This window comes from Macrobrachium rosenbergii, chromosome 16, assembly GCF_040412425.1.
Source record: "Macrobrachium rosenbergii isolate ZJJX-2024 chromosome 16, ASM4041242v1, whole genome shotgun sequence".
In the NCBI taxonomy this organism is placed as follows: Eukaryota; Metazoa; Arthropoda; class Malacostraca; order Decapoda; family Palaemonidae; genus Macrobrachium; species Macrobrachium rosenbergii.
This window is the reverse complement of record NC_089756.1, coordinates 16,844,826-16,858,725: the sequence shown is the minus strand read 5'-3', so window position 1 is coordinate 16,858,725 and position 13,900 is coordinate 16,844,826. Positions and strand designations below refer to the sequence as shown.

The 13,900-nt window shown below is 33.7% G+C and overlaps 1 protein-coding gene across 1 annotated transcript in view; it reads right to left on the bottom strand.

The window, feature by feature from the left end:
• Window positions 1-822: 822 nt before the first annotated feature.
• LOC136846994 (uncharacterized) overlaps window positions 823-13,900 on the bottom strand; it is a 44,609-nt gene continuing 31,531 nt past the window's right edge. The window contains exons 4-5 of the mRNA XM_067118244.1: window positions 13,735-13,863; window positions 823-1,849 (exon numbers count right to left, since the gene is read on the bottom strand). Coding sequence (XP_066974345.1) covers window positions 1,740-1,849; window positions 13,735-13,863 — 239 coding nt within the window. The 3' untranslated portion in view covers window positions 823-1,739. The remainder of the gene's footprint in view (window positions 1,850-13,734; window positions 13,864-13,900) is intronic.

Here is a 13,900-nt window from a genome sequence, read left to right as displayed (position 1 = left end):
TATTTCTCTCCCTAGAAGGGCGAAATTCATGCGATTATTAGTATCACACCCATTTGAATACCCAGTACTGCTTAATTTTGTTTGATTTTCTTTCTTTCGTTGATGGTTATGAGCCAGAGCCCCCTTGTATTTCTTGTAAGTCAATTTGTGTATCTAAATCATTGAACTATTTATGATTTCAGTTTGATTTTATCTAAATTTATATTATATATATATATATATATATATATATATATATATATATATATATATATATATATATATATATATATATATATATATATATATATATATATATATATATATATATTATATAATGTGTATATGTATATAGAATGAATGATTTTGCTTTTGTTTCATTATTGACAAAATGATCATCAGAATAAGTGATATTACAATTGATTTTTACCTAACATTTAGTTTATATATACAGTATATATATATATACACTATGTATATATATGTGTCTGTGTGTGTGCAGTAATTGTCAGTTAACTAACAATTACTGTACACACACACACACACACACACACACATATATATATATATGTATGTATATATATATATATATATATATATATATATATATATATATATATATGTATATATATATATATTATATATACACACATATACATACATACATACATACATATACATTTACATATACATATACACATATAAGTGTATGTATATAAACTAAATGTTAGATAAAAAGCAATTGTAAAATCAGTCCGATGATCATTTTGTCAATAATGAAGCGAGAGCAAAATCATTCATTCACGTACGACTCACCATTGTTCCATCCAAGGTCTAAAGAATAGGGTATGCTCACTCTAGACCTTAGTTCCATCAAGGCCCTTTACCGCCGTCAGTCGCGACTGCCGAAAGGATACTGAAATCCGCTGCATTCCCGAATAGGTGCATTGTTCTGACTACATTATAGAATCAGTCTTTACTGCGTGCTGTGAATGAGTGTAGGAATTGCAAAAGTTGAATTACAAGTGAAAACAAGTACCGGTGGATAACACAGCGCAGGCACTATACAGTTGGATAAAATGTGTACATAAACATTCATTTATAATTGTCAGGGATATAGGAAAGTATCTTCAACCTTTTAACATACATCTTGCAATCCACTCCGACTCATAAGTAGACGTATGTATGAGACAATGTCCAATAAGGCTCTTTATCGGCTCTGATTGGTTTGGGACGACACTTTTTTTTCAAATCTGACCTCAGCTGTAGTTTCCCCTTCACATTTCAACTCATTTCTCCATCTATTTACATGCCCTTAGTTCTCACTGACCAAAACATAGTATGCCGTGAACTATTCTGATACAGAGCACTTGCATCCTACAAAATAAGACTATTCATCGCAGTAACTAAACAAAAGCAAGAAACATTTCGTTTAAAATATATGATAACATAAATCTATCTCACCTAATTTGGTTATGAAGAACCTATATATTCTAAATAAGATTCCTTGGTCTAATGGCAATCGGGATTTTTGTAGAGATTTAGTTATCGTAGATTACACTGATTGTATATAGCATAATTCGGCCTAAGATGTATGAAGAAACCAACACGCATCCATATGTAGACCATCGATGAACAGATTATGATGTAAGAGAGCGGTGACTTCCATTTCTTATTCATCCTTATCAAACATTTTCCATTATCTTTTTTTCTCATCCTTCTTTCTATCATCTACCCATCTCGTTTAGATTAGTTCCCCACTAACGCTTCAACTTATGAAGGGCCCCAGCGATGACGCTAGACACCCTGTCTCTGAGATTTGTGATGGGACCTTGATTTGTAGAAAGCTGAATTTCTTCTAGGGACACTCCTGAAAAAAAGAGAAAGTTTGATTATTATACAACATCAGAATGGATTATGATTCATATAATTGCGTACTGTTTCGCAACAATGGCGATAAAACCGCATAAAAGAAGATGGTACCACAAAGAAAACGGAGTGCGCTCCTGCCGACGAAATTACAGAACCTATTCACAACCGTGATCATTTGTTTCTCTCTCTCTCTCTCTCTCTCTTTTGAAAGACCGGCAGTCCAGCACAGCCAGTTTAGTTCTTTAATGGCAGGAAAAAGGAAGACTTGAGGGCAGTAAAGAGAGCGAATGTGAAAGCAGCAATCAATGACTGGAATGTAGGTCACATCCTGGCTTACCCTCAGTGAGATCACGTAACGAAGACCAAGACTGCTCCAGAGATCCTGAATAGGGGATAAATCATCTCTTCAGCAACCAATAGATGATTGAAGAACTCACAGAAGACTTTGAAGATCAAGGAGAAAGTCGGAAGGGATTAGTAGAGGACTCCAGATTGCCTGGTTGGAGTCTTTTTCTTTTAAGTGTTAAATTTTCCTGGACTTATACGACCCCCGTCTCGGTCATATAGCATTATGCATTCACATGACATGGCGATAAAAAGGCCACTTCATCTTAGTATTTCTATGTACCTCTTTCATCTGTATGCTGTGGCTAAAGACAACTTTCTGAAAGGGCAGTTAATCTCTAATGGTCTTCATGAATATTCGAAACGTTCAGCAATATCAGAAATTAATTTTGGAGCAATTTCATCAGATTTTTCAACCAGTGATGATCAAAGAAATGGCTCACTCTTCTTTATAATACAGAAACCTTCACTCCTTGTAAACCATCTGACACCAGCGCTCTACATCAACCTCCCACCCTCCCCCCCAAAAAAAAACAGATTACAGCATTCTTTGCATTTCTACAAAAAAAAAAAAAAAAAAAAGAGAATTACACAGTGACCTTTGAACTCATCTTGTTGCTAAGGTTTTCTAAACGCTTTCCACTGAAAGTAAAAAATCCGAGATACGAAATAGGTTGCAGAACTCTCCTTTCCCATGGGAGATTTTGGCACACAGTTGAAAGACTAAGGTTTGTGCTAAACTAATGTGCTGCTGTGGGTTAGTGCTGGCGCCAGTCTTTCTCCAGCAATACTGTTGGAATCTCACCTGAGAAAGGAGAGTTTCGTAATGTGTTTCGTATTTCAGACGCCAAGACCTTTAGTAGGGTGCACATCCAAAAATATCATTGAATCAAGGAGATGGAAAGTTATCAAAATTATAATTACAATTAGAATGAATAATTCAGGAGAAAGTTGCCAGAATGTTATATATATATATGTATATATATATATATATATATATATATATATATATATATATATATATATATATATATGTTTATTTGTTACTTAATAGCATGTGGCAATGAATTCAGCTAAGGCTACAGGAAAAGCTTGACTGAAGATTATATATATATATATATATATATATATATATATATATATATATATATATATATATATATATATATATATATATATATATATATATAGTGTATAATATATATCTATATATATATACATATTGCATGTGTCTGTATATATATATATATATATATATATATATATATATATATATATATATATATATATATATATATATATATATATATATATATATACAGTATATATATATATAATAATAATAATAATAAAGAAAGTCTTCAACTTATGTAAAGGTCAGCAATCTCGCTCCGTAAAGAAGAGCCGTACAGAATTTTAATAACATAATGGACTGGGTAAGGTCGGCAAAATATTAGTTCACCTTCTCAGATTATCTAACTCTTAATTACATGGCGTTAATTATCTTCCGTGAACCTTGCTGGAGATAGAATGATTTAAAAAAAATCCTTAATGTTCCTCTTTCGAAGGAAATTATCTTAGTCCTTGGCCATTACCTGTTTGATTATAATAAGATATTTTTTTAAAAGGGGATTAAGGGTCTTCATTTAAGGGTAACAGCTTCACTGCGATGTTGAATCACCCGTGATAAAAATACCTGGACAGGTAAATGATGAACATAGGCTGACGGAAATACTTGGAGAGGTAAATATTCGCGATACAGATAACAGTAACATATGAACGTTTAAGTGGATGTTATGAAGATAACCTGAAAAGGTAATTTCTCCCGATACCAACACAGTAATTAATTATATATGTCATTAATTCAAAATGAGAAATAAATAAAGAGGAACTTACTAGTCACTGGGAAATTTTATCCTCTCATCAACAAGTGATGCTCAGCCTAGAATTGTAGCATATTTCTGCTGTTGTCAATTCATCAGGATGGCTTGGGTTCACTCAGATACGATATGAAGGGCAGGACAGTGAAATACGGATGAAACAGTGAAATGGCGGTATCCTAGAAACACTTGACACCGCCTTTCCCTCCAAAATAGTTGATATTATATTTATATATATATATATATATATATATAGATATATATATATATATACATATATATATATAATTATATGTATATATATACATATATATATATGTGTGTATGTATGCATGTTTGTAAAACAAAGTAAAATAAAAAAATTATAGATACACTGTGAAGTTCGAACTTCCGAAATTGAATATATATATATATATATATATATATATATATATATATATATATATATATATATATGTATATGTATATATATATATATATATATATATATATATATATATATATATATATATATATATATTTAGTTGTATTCTTCTCAATCACGAAGATAAAATATTACGATGCACTCCACAATGAAGATGAAGGAGAAACCAGAGGAAAAGGAAATAGAGTTCTTAATTTGTCCCAACAGTTTCGCCCTCCATCAGGCCTCTTCCGGGGAACTTTATTGACTAATCAGTTTAAGAAAAACATATACCGGACATATGTTTACATTTGGCTTCAAGACTTACATAAAACAAACAACCACAAATGGTTAACGGTGCTTACAACTGTTACAGGATAATATAAAATATAAATTGTCTAGTACATAGTTCGTCCAATAGAAGAGGTTAACAGTCTAATGAGGCTAAACAGGTAATTAAGTGAATACCTACGTCAATGTATTGCATAATTTGTACTGGTTTTTCATGATATGTAGAAATAGCGGGTCTGTCCTGAATAAGCCTATACTGCCATTGAAGTTATTGTTTTCAGTATATTGAATACATGCTGTTTCTATTAGATTTCTTTCTATAAAATTATTGTTTCTGAACAGGATTCTTGCTTGAGACCACTGAATTGGATAAAAACACTCTCTAGCATGTTTACTAATGGCGCTGTTTCTTTGATCAGTAGCAATACTATATTTATGTTGTGCAATTCATTTCTCAACAGTTTTTGCTGATTGTCCAATATAAAATTTATTGCAACCACAAGGAATTTTGTATACTACTCCGTTGTCGTATATAGGGCTGTTTCTTATCTTAACAGTCAGGTATAAGATCTATGTTTTTTAGAGCTCTTCATCTAGTCAGCCCTGAATTCTTTGATGACGAGATAGACTATATATATAGATTAGGTCTTAAGCACAATTTTACCTTACAGGATATAGATGAGTGTTTCTCGCTAGCCAAAAAATCATTTTATTCCACTAAGGGAAATAGGAATTTTAATAGGAATATACTGTGTTTGCCATACTTGCCAGCCTTCGATCATATTATCCACCCACTTAAATTATTAAATGTGACTGTTGTGTTTTCCTACCGCAACTTTGATAAGAAACAGCCCTATATACGACAACGGAGTAGTATACAAAATTCCTTGTGGTTGCAATAAATTTTATATTGGACAATCAGCAAAAACTGTTGAGAAACGAATTGCACAACATAAATATAGTATTGCTACTGATCAAAGAAACAGCGCCATTAGTAAACATGCTAGAGAGTGTTTTTATCCAATTCAGTGGTCTCAAGCAAGAATCCTGTTCAGAAACAATAATTTTATAGAAAGAAATCTAATAGAAACAGCATGTATTCAATATACTGAAAACAATAACTTCAATGGCAGTATAGGCTTATTCAGGACAGACCCGCTATTTCTACATATCATGAAAAACCAGTACAAATTATGCAATATATTGACGTAGGTATTCACTTAATTACCTGTTTAGCCTCATTAGACTGTTAACCTCTTCTATTGGACGAACTATGTACTAGACAATTTATATTTTATATTATCCTGTAACAGTTGTAAGCACCGTTAACCATTTGTGGTTGTTTGTTTTATGTAAGTCTTGAAGCCAAATGTAAACATATGTCCGGTATATGTTTTTCTTAAACTGATTAGTCAATAAAGTTCCCCGGAAGAGGCCTGATGGAGGGCGAAACTGTTGGGACAAATTAAGAACTCTATTTCCTTTTCCTCTGGTTTCTCCTTCATCTTCATTGTGGAGTGCATCGTTATATATATATATATATATATATATATATATATATATATATATATATATATATATATAATATGTGTGTATATGATATTAGGTTTGAAATAACATACAGTATACTTTAACTCTGCCGTACCATCTATAGGTTAGGTTAGGTTATTATGTACCGTTTTAATTACCTTTGCTATTTTGTTTGTATGTTTGGCTTTTGCATTCAGAGGCGTTCATTGCAATTTTGGAATTCTGTCATGATCATCTTAACCCTGTAGGTGAATCTCTGGAACTTCGGAAGTTCAAACTTGGCGCAAATACTTTTTCTTTTTTTAGCAGACTGACGTGAGTCTCGTTTCATAGTTTATTTGTTTTTAGTTTCACTTATTTTACTTTGTTATTTGTGTGTTTTTATTACCTATATGTTTTTATTCGCTATTTCTCTTTTATAGTTTATTCTTTAATTCTCAATTTCCTGTCCTGTACAGGACTGCTTTCCTTGCAGGGTTCCTTGGGCTTGTAAGCATTCTGCTTTTCCAACTAGGGATTATTATTATTAGTAGTAGTAGTAGCAGTAGTAGTAGTAGTTGTAGCAGTAGTAGTAGTAGTAGCTGTAGCAGTAGTAGTAGTAGCAGTAGTAGCTGTAGCAGTAGTAGTAGTAGTAATAGTAGTATTAGCAGCCTGATGTGCACAATTCCCATCTGTGTAAAGAAAGAAAGAAAGAAACAGCTGAGAGAAGTATTGGAAAACAGATGAAAACAAACTAATAATGATAAACTGAGATGAATTAGGATGCAGTTGATAAATGGATGGGAAAACTGAAAACAAAGAAGCTTAATAGCTAAAAATAGCATCAAATCCCTTCAAAAACGATAATGATCATCAGATAAACACCTGTGACAAAAAAAAATCTATTGTTTCCTTTGGACTTCCATTTTAAGGATTGCGGATCCTTTCCTGTTATGCTTTCATCAAGATGGTCGAAACGCCCTTTATGCTATGGGATGATATTGGAGTTCTTTATCACTCCCAGATAAAGGTAATTAGTAGGACAAGGTTTTTTTTAAGGAAGAAAGCGCTGGTTTTCGTCGAATAGTTAGTGGCAATAAAAATACAAATGTGACTGAAAAGAAATTTGTTATTCTAGGGTAATTGTCATATGTGATTCAAAGGATTTTTGCTTTTCTGAATCAAAGGGAATTTTGTTCCGTGCTTCGAAGGACGCTGTCTTTTCTCTATATCTCCCTGACATGAATGAAGCTGGGAATTTTTGAAATGATACAAAAATATTCAATTGAGTCTCCTTGCTTAGGACTGATAATATGGAAATGAAAGCCAGGAATGAATAATCAAATTAATATTCCTGACTACAAAATAAGGAAGATAGAATGCCTACCATAATAATAAGTGAAGGAAAGGTCCCTATACTTCTTTGCAATAAAGCATTTGTGTTGCTGTAATACGCAGTATTTCCTGAAACTTATTTTTTTTTTCTTCCAAAGGCCTTTCAGTCCTGTCTGAATCAAAGATGATTAATTAGTACGAACAGAACAGTCAGCGATGCTATTTAAAGACAGATTGAGGATTGCAAATCTTATTGTTCTCCTTAATGAAGTGAAATTTTAAATCTGAAATTCGCCGAAAGTTTCTCTATGGCAATTCAAAAACTGAAGCGAGTTTTTAAGTAAGTCTTTCAAATTGCCGCCTACATCACGTTTTCAAGATCTTATGCCGATGGCTAAATTTGTAATATCCACGTTTGATGGAATTAGAACATTATGTTGGTCATATATTCTTATCGCTTTAAAGGAAATGTGTTTAATTTAAACCTTTCAAAATTGTGTTCTTTTAGCGGGCGAGCATATGAACTTGATCCTCCATTATAGGTGGAAGAGTCATAACATAATTCATAGTTAAAGTCTTTCTGTCTGCTTTCCTTGTGACCTTTCATACAAAATTAAAGACGACTCTTTTATCCTTCCCGTTAATCATCTTGCTTTTAATGATTTTTTTATATATAAAAGGAAATTATATATGCTTTAGTAAATATTTTAAGATATGGAAATCTAGTACAGCTATGCTCTTAAGTAATACGACATGGTTGCGTAGGATTTCGTTCAAAATTCACGAACTGGCAATCTAACATGCTCCATATTTATCTCTCATTTCTATGCGAAAACACGGCTTTTTCATACAATAAGGCCATAATATGTTTCATAATAGTGAAATCTGTCATATATTTCAAAACTGTAAAAAAAATATCACGTGTAGCCAAATTTCGAAAAAGCAGTTACAGAGCATTTTCAAACTTTCGTTCACTCATCGCCGATGTGTTCGACAAAGAAGGTCATCAAACCTCAGTTCAAATGTTAGAATAATAAAAATAAAAACGAAAAATTTTGTCATAACATTAATGTTGCTTCCAATGCAACCATAAAATTTTAAATAGTCCTATTTGATTGTTTTTACGCCTCAACGCTGAAAAAATGTAAATAAGTAAATACGAAAGTATTACTGTAACTAGAACGCATCCACCGATATCAACGGATGAGCGGAGCGTGTGTGATGCAACTATTATTGGCGGCGCAACATGAACCACCTGGAACATAGGTCTACAGTGAGTAGCGACAATGAAATTATCTTGAAAACATTTATTTTATATTTGTTAGAGGAATATTTGGCTTTTCATAAAAATAAAATTATTTAAGTTATATTTCTTAACCACTTCAAAAATTATGGCTTACTAGCAAATATTCGCCTACGCAGTTATTCTTTTGTTTAAGCCAAGATTTTGTTCGTAGGCCTAGATGTGTTAGATTTCTGTACCTGCTATAAATACATTACACTTAGCATTCACATCTCTATATTAAGTTTCTGGCCAGAGAGAATATGAAGTTATCTACACATTCTTGCAATTCAAGTTACCTTATGAATGGATAAATTATACACCAAAAGCGAGCAGAAGGACTTTCAAGAAAATAATATTTTAAGCCAATTAAAAAACAAGTGTTCCATAGGCCTTGATATTAATAATAATAGATATTACGATTAATAGCCATCTTCTCCATATAATTAAATCATTATCATCTTTTATTCTTCAAAGAACAGGCAATCTCTACAAATAAATTCTTTAGTAACAGGTTATATCTCAGAAGGCTTAGATTATTTTTTTATGCCTATAAATCCTTTCGCAACATACAGTCAGCTTGAACACAGCCTAAAACTTTTCAAAGAAAACTTGTAATTCATGTTCTTATTTTGAAAATGTTGTTATGACTGTTGAGCTTATTAGGTCTACTGTTGTAATGCTGCAGAGGAAGCATGTTAAACGCGCTGTCTTTGACGGCACCGCTAACCTAATTACACCGTGCTTTGAGCTAAGCAATGTAAAAAAAAAAAAAAAAAAGCACACACACACAGGTTACAAATTATACAAAAGCATAAACGGGATCGTATTTATATAACCGTAGGGAAAATAGTGCTAGCTGTGAATTCTCAAGCTTGTTGACATGTATGGTATTGGAAATAAAAAAGAAGTTTAACACTACTTGGCAACGTTACGTTGAGTCTGAGATTTTGGACGATACAAAAAGAATTATTTCGCCCCAGATTTGAGCATGGGTGTACAAAGAACTCCAAGAATTAGATCCCATTAAGATAGGTTTGTTATCTTTTAGGTTAATGCGAACGTAACTTTTAAAAAAATTTCGATTAAGACGAGTTAATTATCTTTATTTATAAGTTAATACCTCGATCCTGATTGTCAAAAAAAGCAAAAAATGCTCAATCGAGTTTTCTGTACAGAGCATAATGCTGTATGAAACCCTCAGCCGCAGCCCATGAACCTTTCATCCACGGGCCGGTGGTGGTGGCCTGAGTTGTTGGCACCTATAGCGGTGCCAGAGGCACGATCATGGCTAACTTTAACCTTAAATAAAATAAAAACTACTGAGGCTAGAGGGCTGCAATTTGGTATGTTGGATGATTGGAGGGTGGATGATCAACATACCATTTTGCAGTCGTCTAGCCTGAGTAGTTTTTAAGATCTGAGGGCGGACAGAAAAATTGCGGACGAACAGACAAATAGCCATCTCAGTAGTTTTCTTTTGCAGACAACTAAAAAAGCCAGACCCGCACATAGAAAAGTGATAGGGAACATATACAATAGAAAGCCTAGCTACGAGAATAATTTATCCAAATTTATGACCACTCTAATGGAGACACAATGATTCGAGGACTAATGAGATCGTTTCGGTGATAAATGTATCTCTTTTCATTAAAAAGAAGATAACCCGAGACCATCCGTTGCTCGAGGAAGTGAGAAGGGATCGAGACGATCGACTCCCCCGTGTTTTTCAACGGGAGTTTCACCCTTACGAACCCGCGTAAGCAGCCGACTAATATAAGGTTCGCGCTGTAAAGAACAGATCCTTCGCGCGCGCTATTCTTCAACGTCCCCCACCCCTTACCACCCGGCCCCTCCCACTCTCACTTTCTTTCCGCAACATTTTAGGCTTATTTTTTTTTTATTTTCTTCCTCTTACTCTTTTTCCACCTGTTGTCTCTCCTTCTTCTTCTTCTCTGGCCGGTTTTGGTTCTCTTATTCTGTTATTCGCAACAAATTATTATTTTATTATTTTCTTCCTCTGATTCTTTTTATGCCACTTGTTTCTTCTTCTTCATCTTCTTCTTCTTCTTCTTCTTCGTCTTCTTCTTCTATTATGGGCTATTTTTGTTTCTATTATCAATATTCTTTTATCCGTAACATTTTAGAATTTTATCATTTTCTTCCTCCCACTCTTTTTTTTCACCTGATGTCTGTCCTCCTCCTCCTCCTCCTCCTCCTCCTCCTCCTCCTCCTCCTCCTCCTCTTCTTCTTCTTCTTCTTCTTCTTCTTCTTCTATTGCCTGTTTTTGTTTCTCTTATTCTTTTATTCGCAACATTTTGGAATATTTTCATTTTCTTCCTCTGATATTTTCCGCCTGTTGTTTCTCCTCTTCCTCCTCTTCTTTTTCTTCTTCTTTTTCTTCTCCTGTGGCCTGTTTTTGTTTGCTATTCTTTTATTCTCAACATTTTAGAATTTTTTAATTTTCTTCTTCCTACTCTTTTTCCACCGGTTGTCTCCCTTCCTCCTCCTCCTCTTCTTCTTCTTCTTCTTCTTCTTCTTCTTCTTCTTCTTCTTCTTCTTCTTCTTCTTCCCTATGGTTTGTTTTTGTTTTCTTATCTTTTATTGGCAACATGTTAGAATTTTTTCATCTTCTTTTTCCTCTCTATCATCCTGTTGTCTTTCTTCTTCTTCTTCTTCTTCTTCTTCTTCTTCTTCTTCTTCTTCTTCTTCTTCTTCTTCTTCTTTTCCATGTTTCGTTTTTGTTTTCGTATCTTATATTGGCAATATGTTAGATTTTGTTTCATTTTCTTCATCTCTTTCATCCTCCTCCTCCTCCTTCTCCCCCTCCTCCTCCTCCTCCTCCTCCTCCTCCTTTCTTCTTCTTCTTCTTCTTCTTCTTCTTCTTCTTCTTCTTCTTCTCTATGGTTTGTTTTTGTTCTCTTATTAATATTTGCCAAGATGTTGGAATTTTTTCATTTTCTTCTTCCTCTTTCATCCTCTTGTATCTCCTCCTCCTCCTCCTTTCTTCTTTTTCTTCTTCTTCTTCTTCTTCTTCTTCTTCTTCTTCTTCTCCTGCTCCTTTATTCTTCTGCTCTATGCTTTGTTTATCTTCTCTTATTCTTTATTCCATTTCTCTCTAGAACAGCGCCTCCCTCACCTGGACAGCGGAAGGCAGCAAAGCATGGAGGTGAATCACACCCGTGAAATAATAAGACCGGGACGTCATTTCTCTTATCCGTCTATCGTATTCTCTTTCTCCAGGATTAAAATAAATTTTTTTTATTTTCACTTTTTTGAAAATTATGTAAATGGGTATTATGGGCAGCAACATTCCGTATTTGGCATTACTTAACACATTCGTATTTAAAAACGGGTAGTTGTGTATGTATACTATGTATACTTAACTAATATACTGCGTCTTATATATTAATATGTGTCTATTCATACATACAAACATACACAAATACACACACATATATATGTGTGTGTAAATGAGACATGTTGACTTCTTGCAGCATGAATAATAACCAGTTCATTAAGACACTTTACAAGACTTCTTCCCAGCTTGTTCCCATTTTTATATGGGGTCGCCGTGATGCCTTCTTTTGTAGGACTTTTGATTTGGCTTTGGGGTAGACTTTGTAGTCCCGATCGGCTGCCCTGCCTCACATCGCTTAGACCCCGGTATTGTGTACATGTATTGTACCAGTTCACCAGCGCTCTTTCTCCCAGCAGCGAGGAATCGTTACGCGGTGAGGTCGACAGTCGAGACGTGTGAGGTGTCTGTTATGTTTTTAGAAGATGTTGGAGTGGCTTTGTTTGTGTGTGTAATAGTCTGTAACACCCATTTGTTTTTAAGCAAACCTATCCGTTGATTACATACATAATCCTGGGGTGTCTACACGGATAGCAAAGAAGACACTTTACAAGACGAACTGGATAAATCACATTACAGACGACACAGGTTTCTTAAGTACTTTTCATGGTTTATACTGAAACAAAATAATTTAGTATATGTAGAGGCCATTTTAAGACAGTGTTTTGAGTGTAATTTGTTCTGCTTTTTTTTCCCAGAGCATTTAAATATGCTGTATTAATTGCCCCTGCACTCAAAGCAGACGAGGCGTTGTCTGATTACGGCAGCCAATAAGATCTAAGAAATGTCACTGACAATGCGCATGCGCGAAAAAAAAGCTTTGTGCGAAACCGACTCGAGTAAGATTTAAAAAATCTTTCTTCATAAGACCTGGAAGGAAAGGAAAACGAAAATTTAGAGTTCTCTCACTAATTACGGCATTCCTCGGTTCTTATAATCTTGTACGGAGCGTATTTATATCGCTACCTATGGAGTTGATTTTATCTACTTTATTTAAAGTCTCAGGTGCTGCTAACTAGACTCATTTTTAATTTGCTATGGCGATGGATGTTGGAAACGTGGTATGTGTTTGAACATATGTAAAATAGGTGAATAAATAAAGATGGTGAATTGAAGTTCGTCGTAAGAATTTTACAGTCTGTGTATGTATATCTATACATACACACACACACACACACACACATATATATATATATATATATATATATATATATATATGCACATACGTATATATATACATATACTGTATATGTATGTATATACATATATATATATGTATGTACTGTATATATATATATATATATATATATATATATATATATATATATATATATATGTCTGTGTGTTCCCCTCGCACAAATCCAATGTTAAAATATACAGAGGAAGCAACACTATTACACAACTCCATTTTAAATCCACATAGATTAAAAAAAGGCTCAAATAAAGCCTTTTTTTAATTAAAAGAAAAAGAATTTCTTACCTATGTTGAATTCTGATCCCTTTCTGTACGTGGGCGTACCGGTGGGCGTGAAAGAGAGCGTGGAGAACGCCTCCGACTGAGCGATGCTACTCGAGTCAGCCCGCAACTCCGCCCTCAGGCGTTCCAGGGCTGAAGAATAGAGAAAAATGTATTATTTAGATGAACA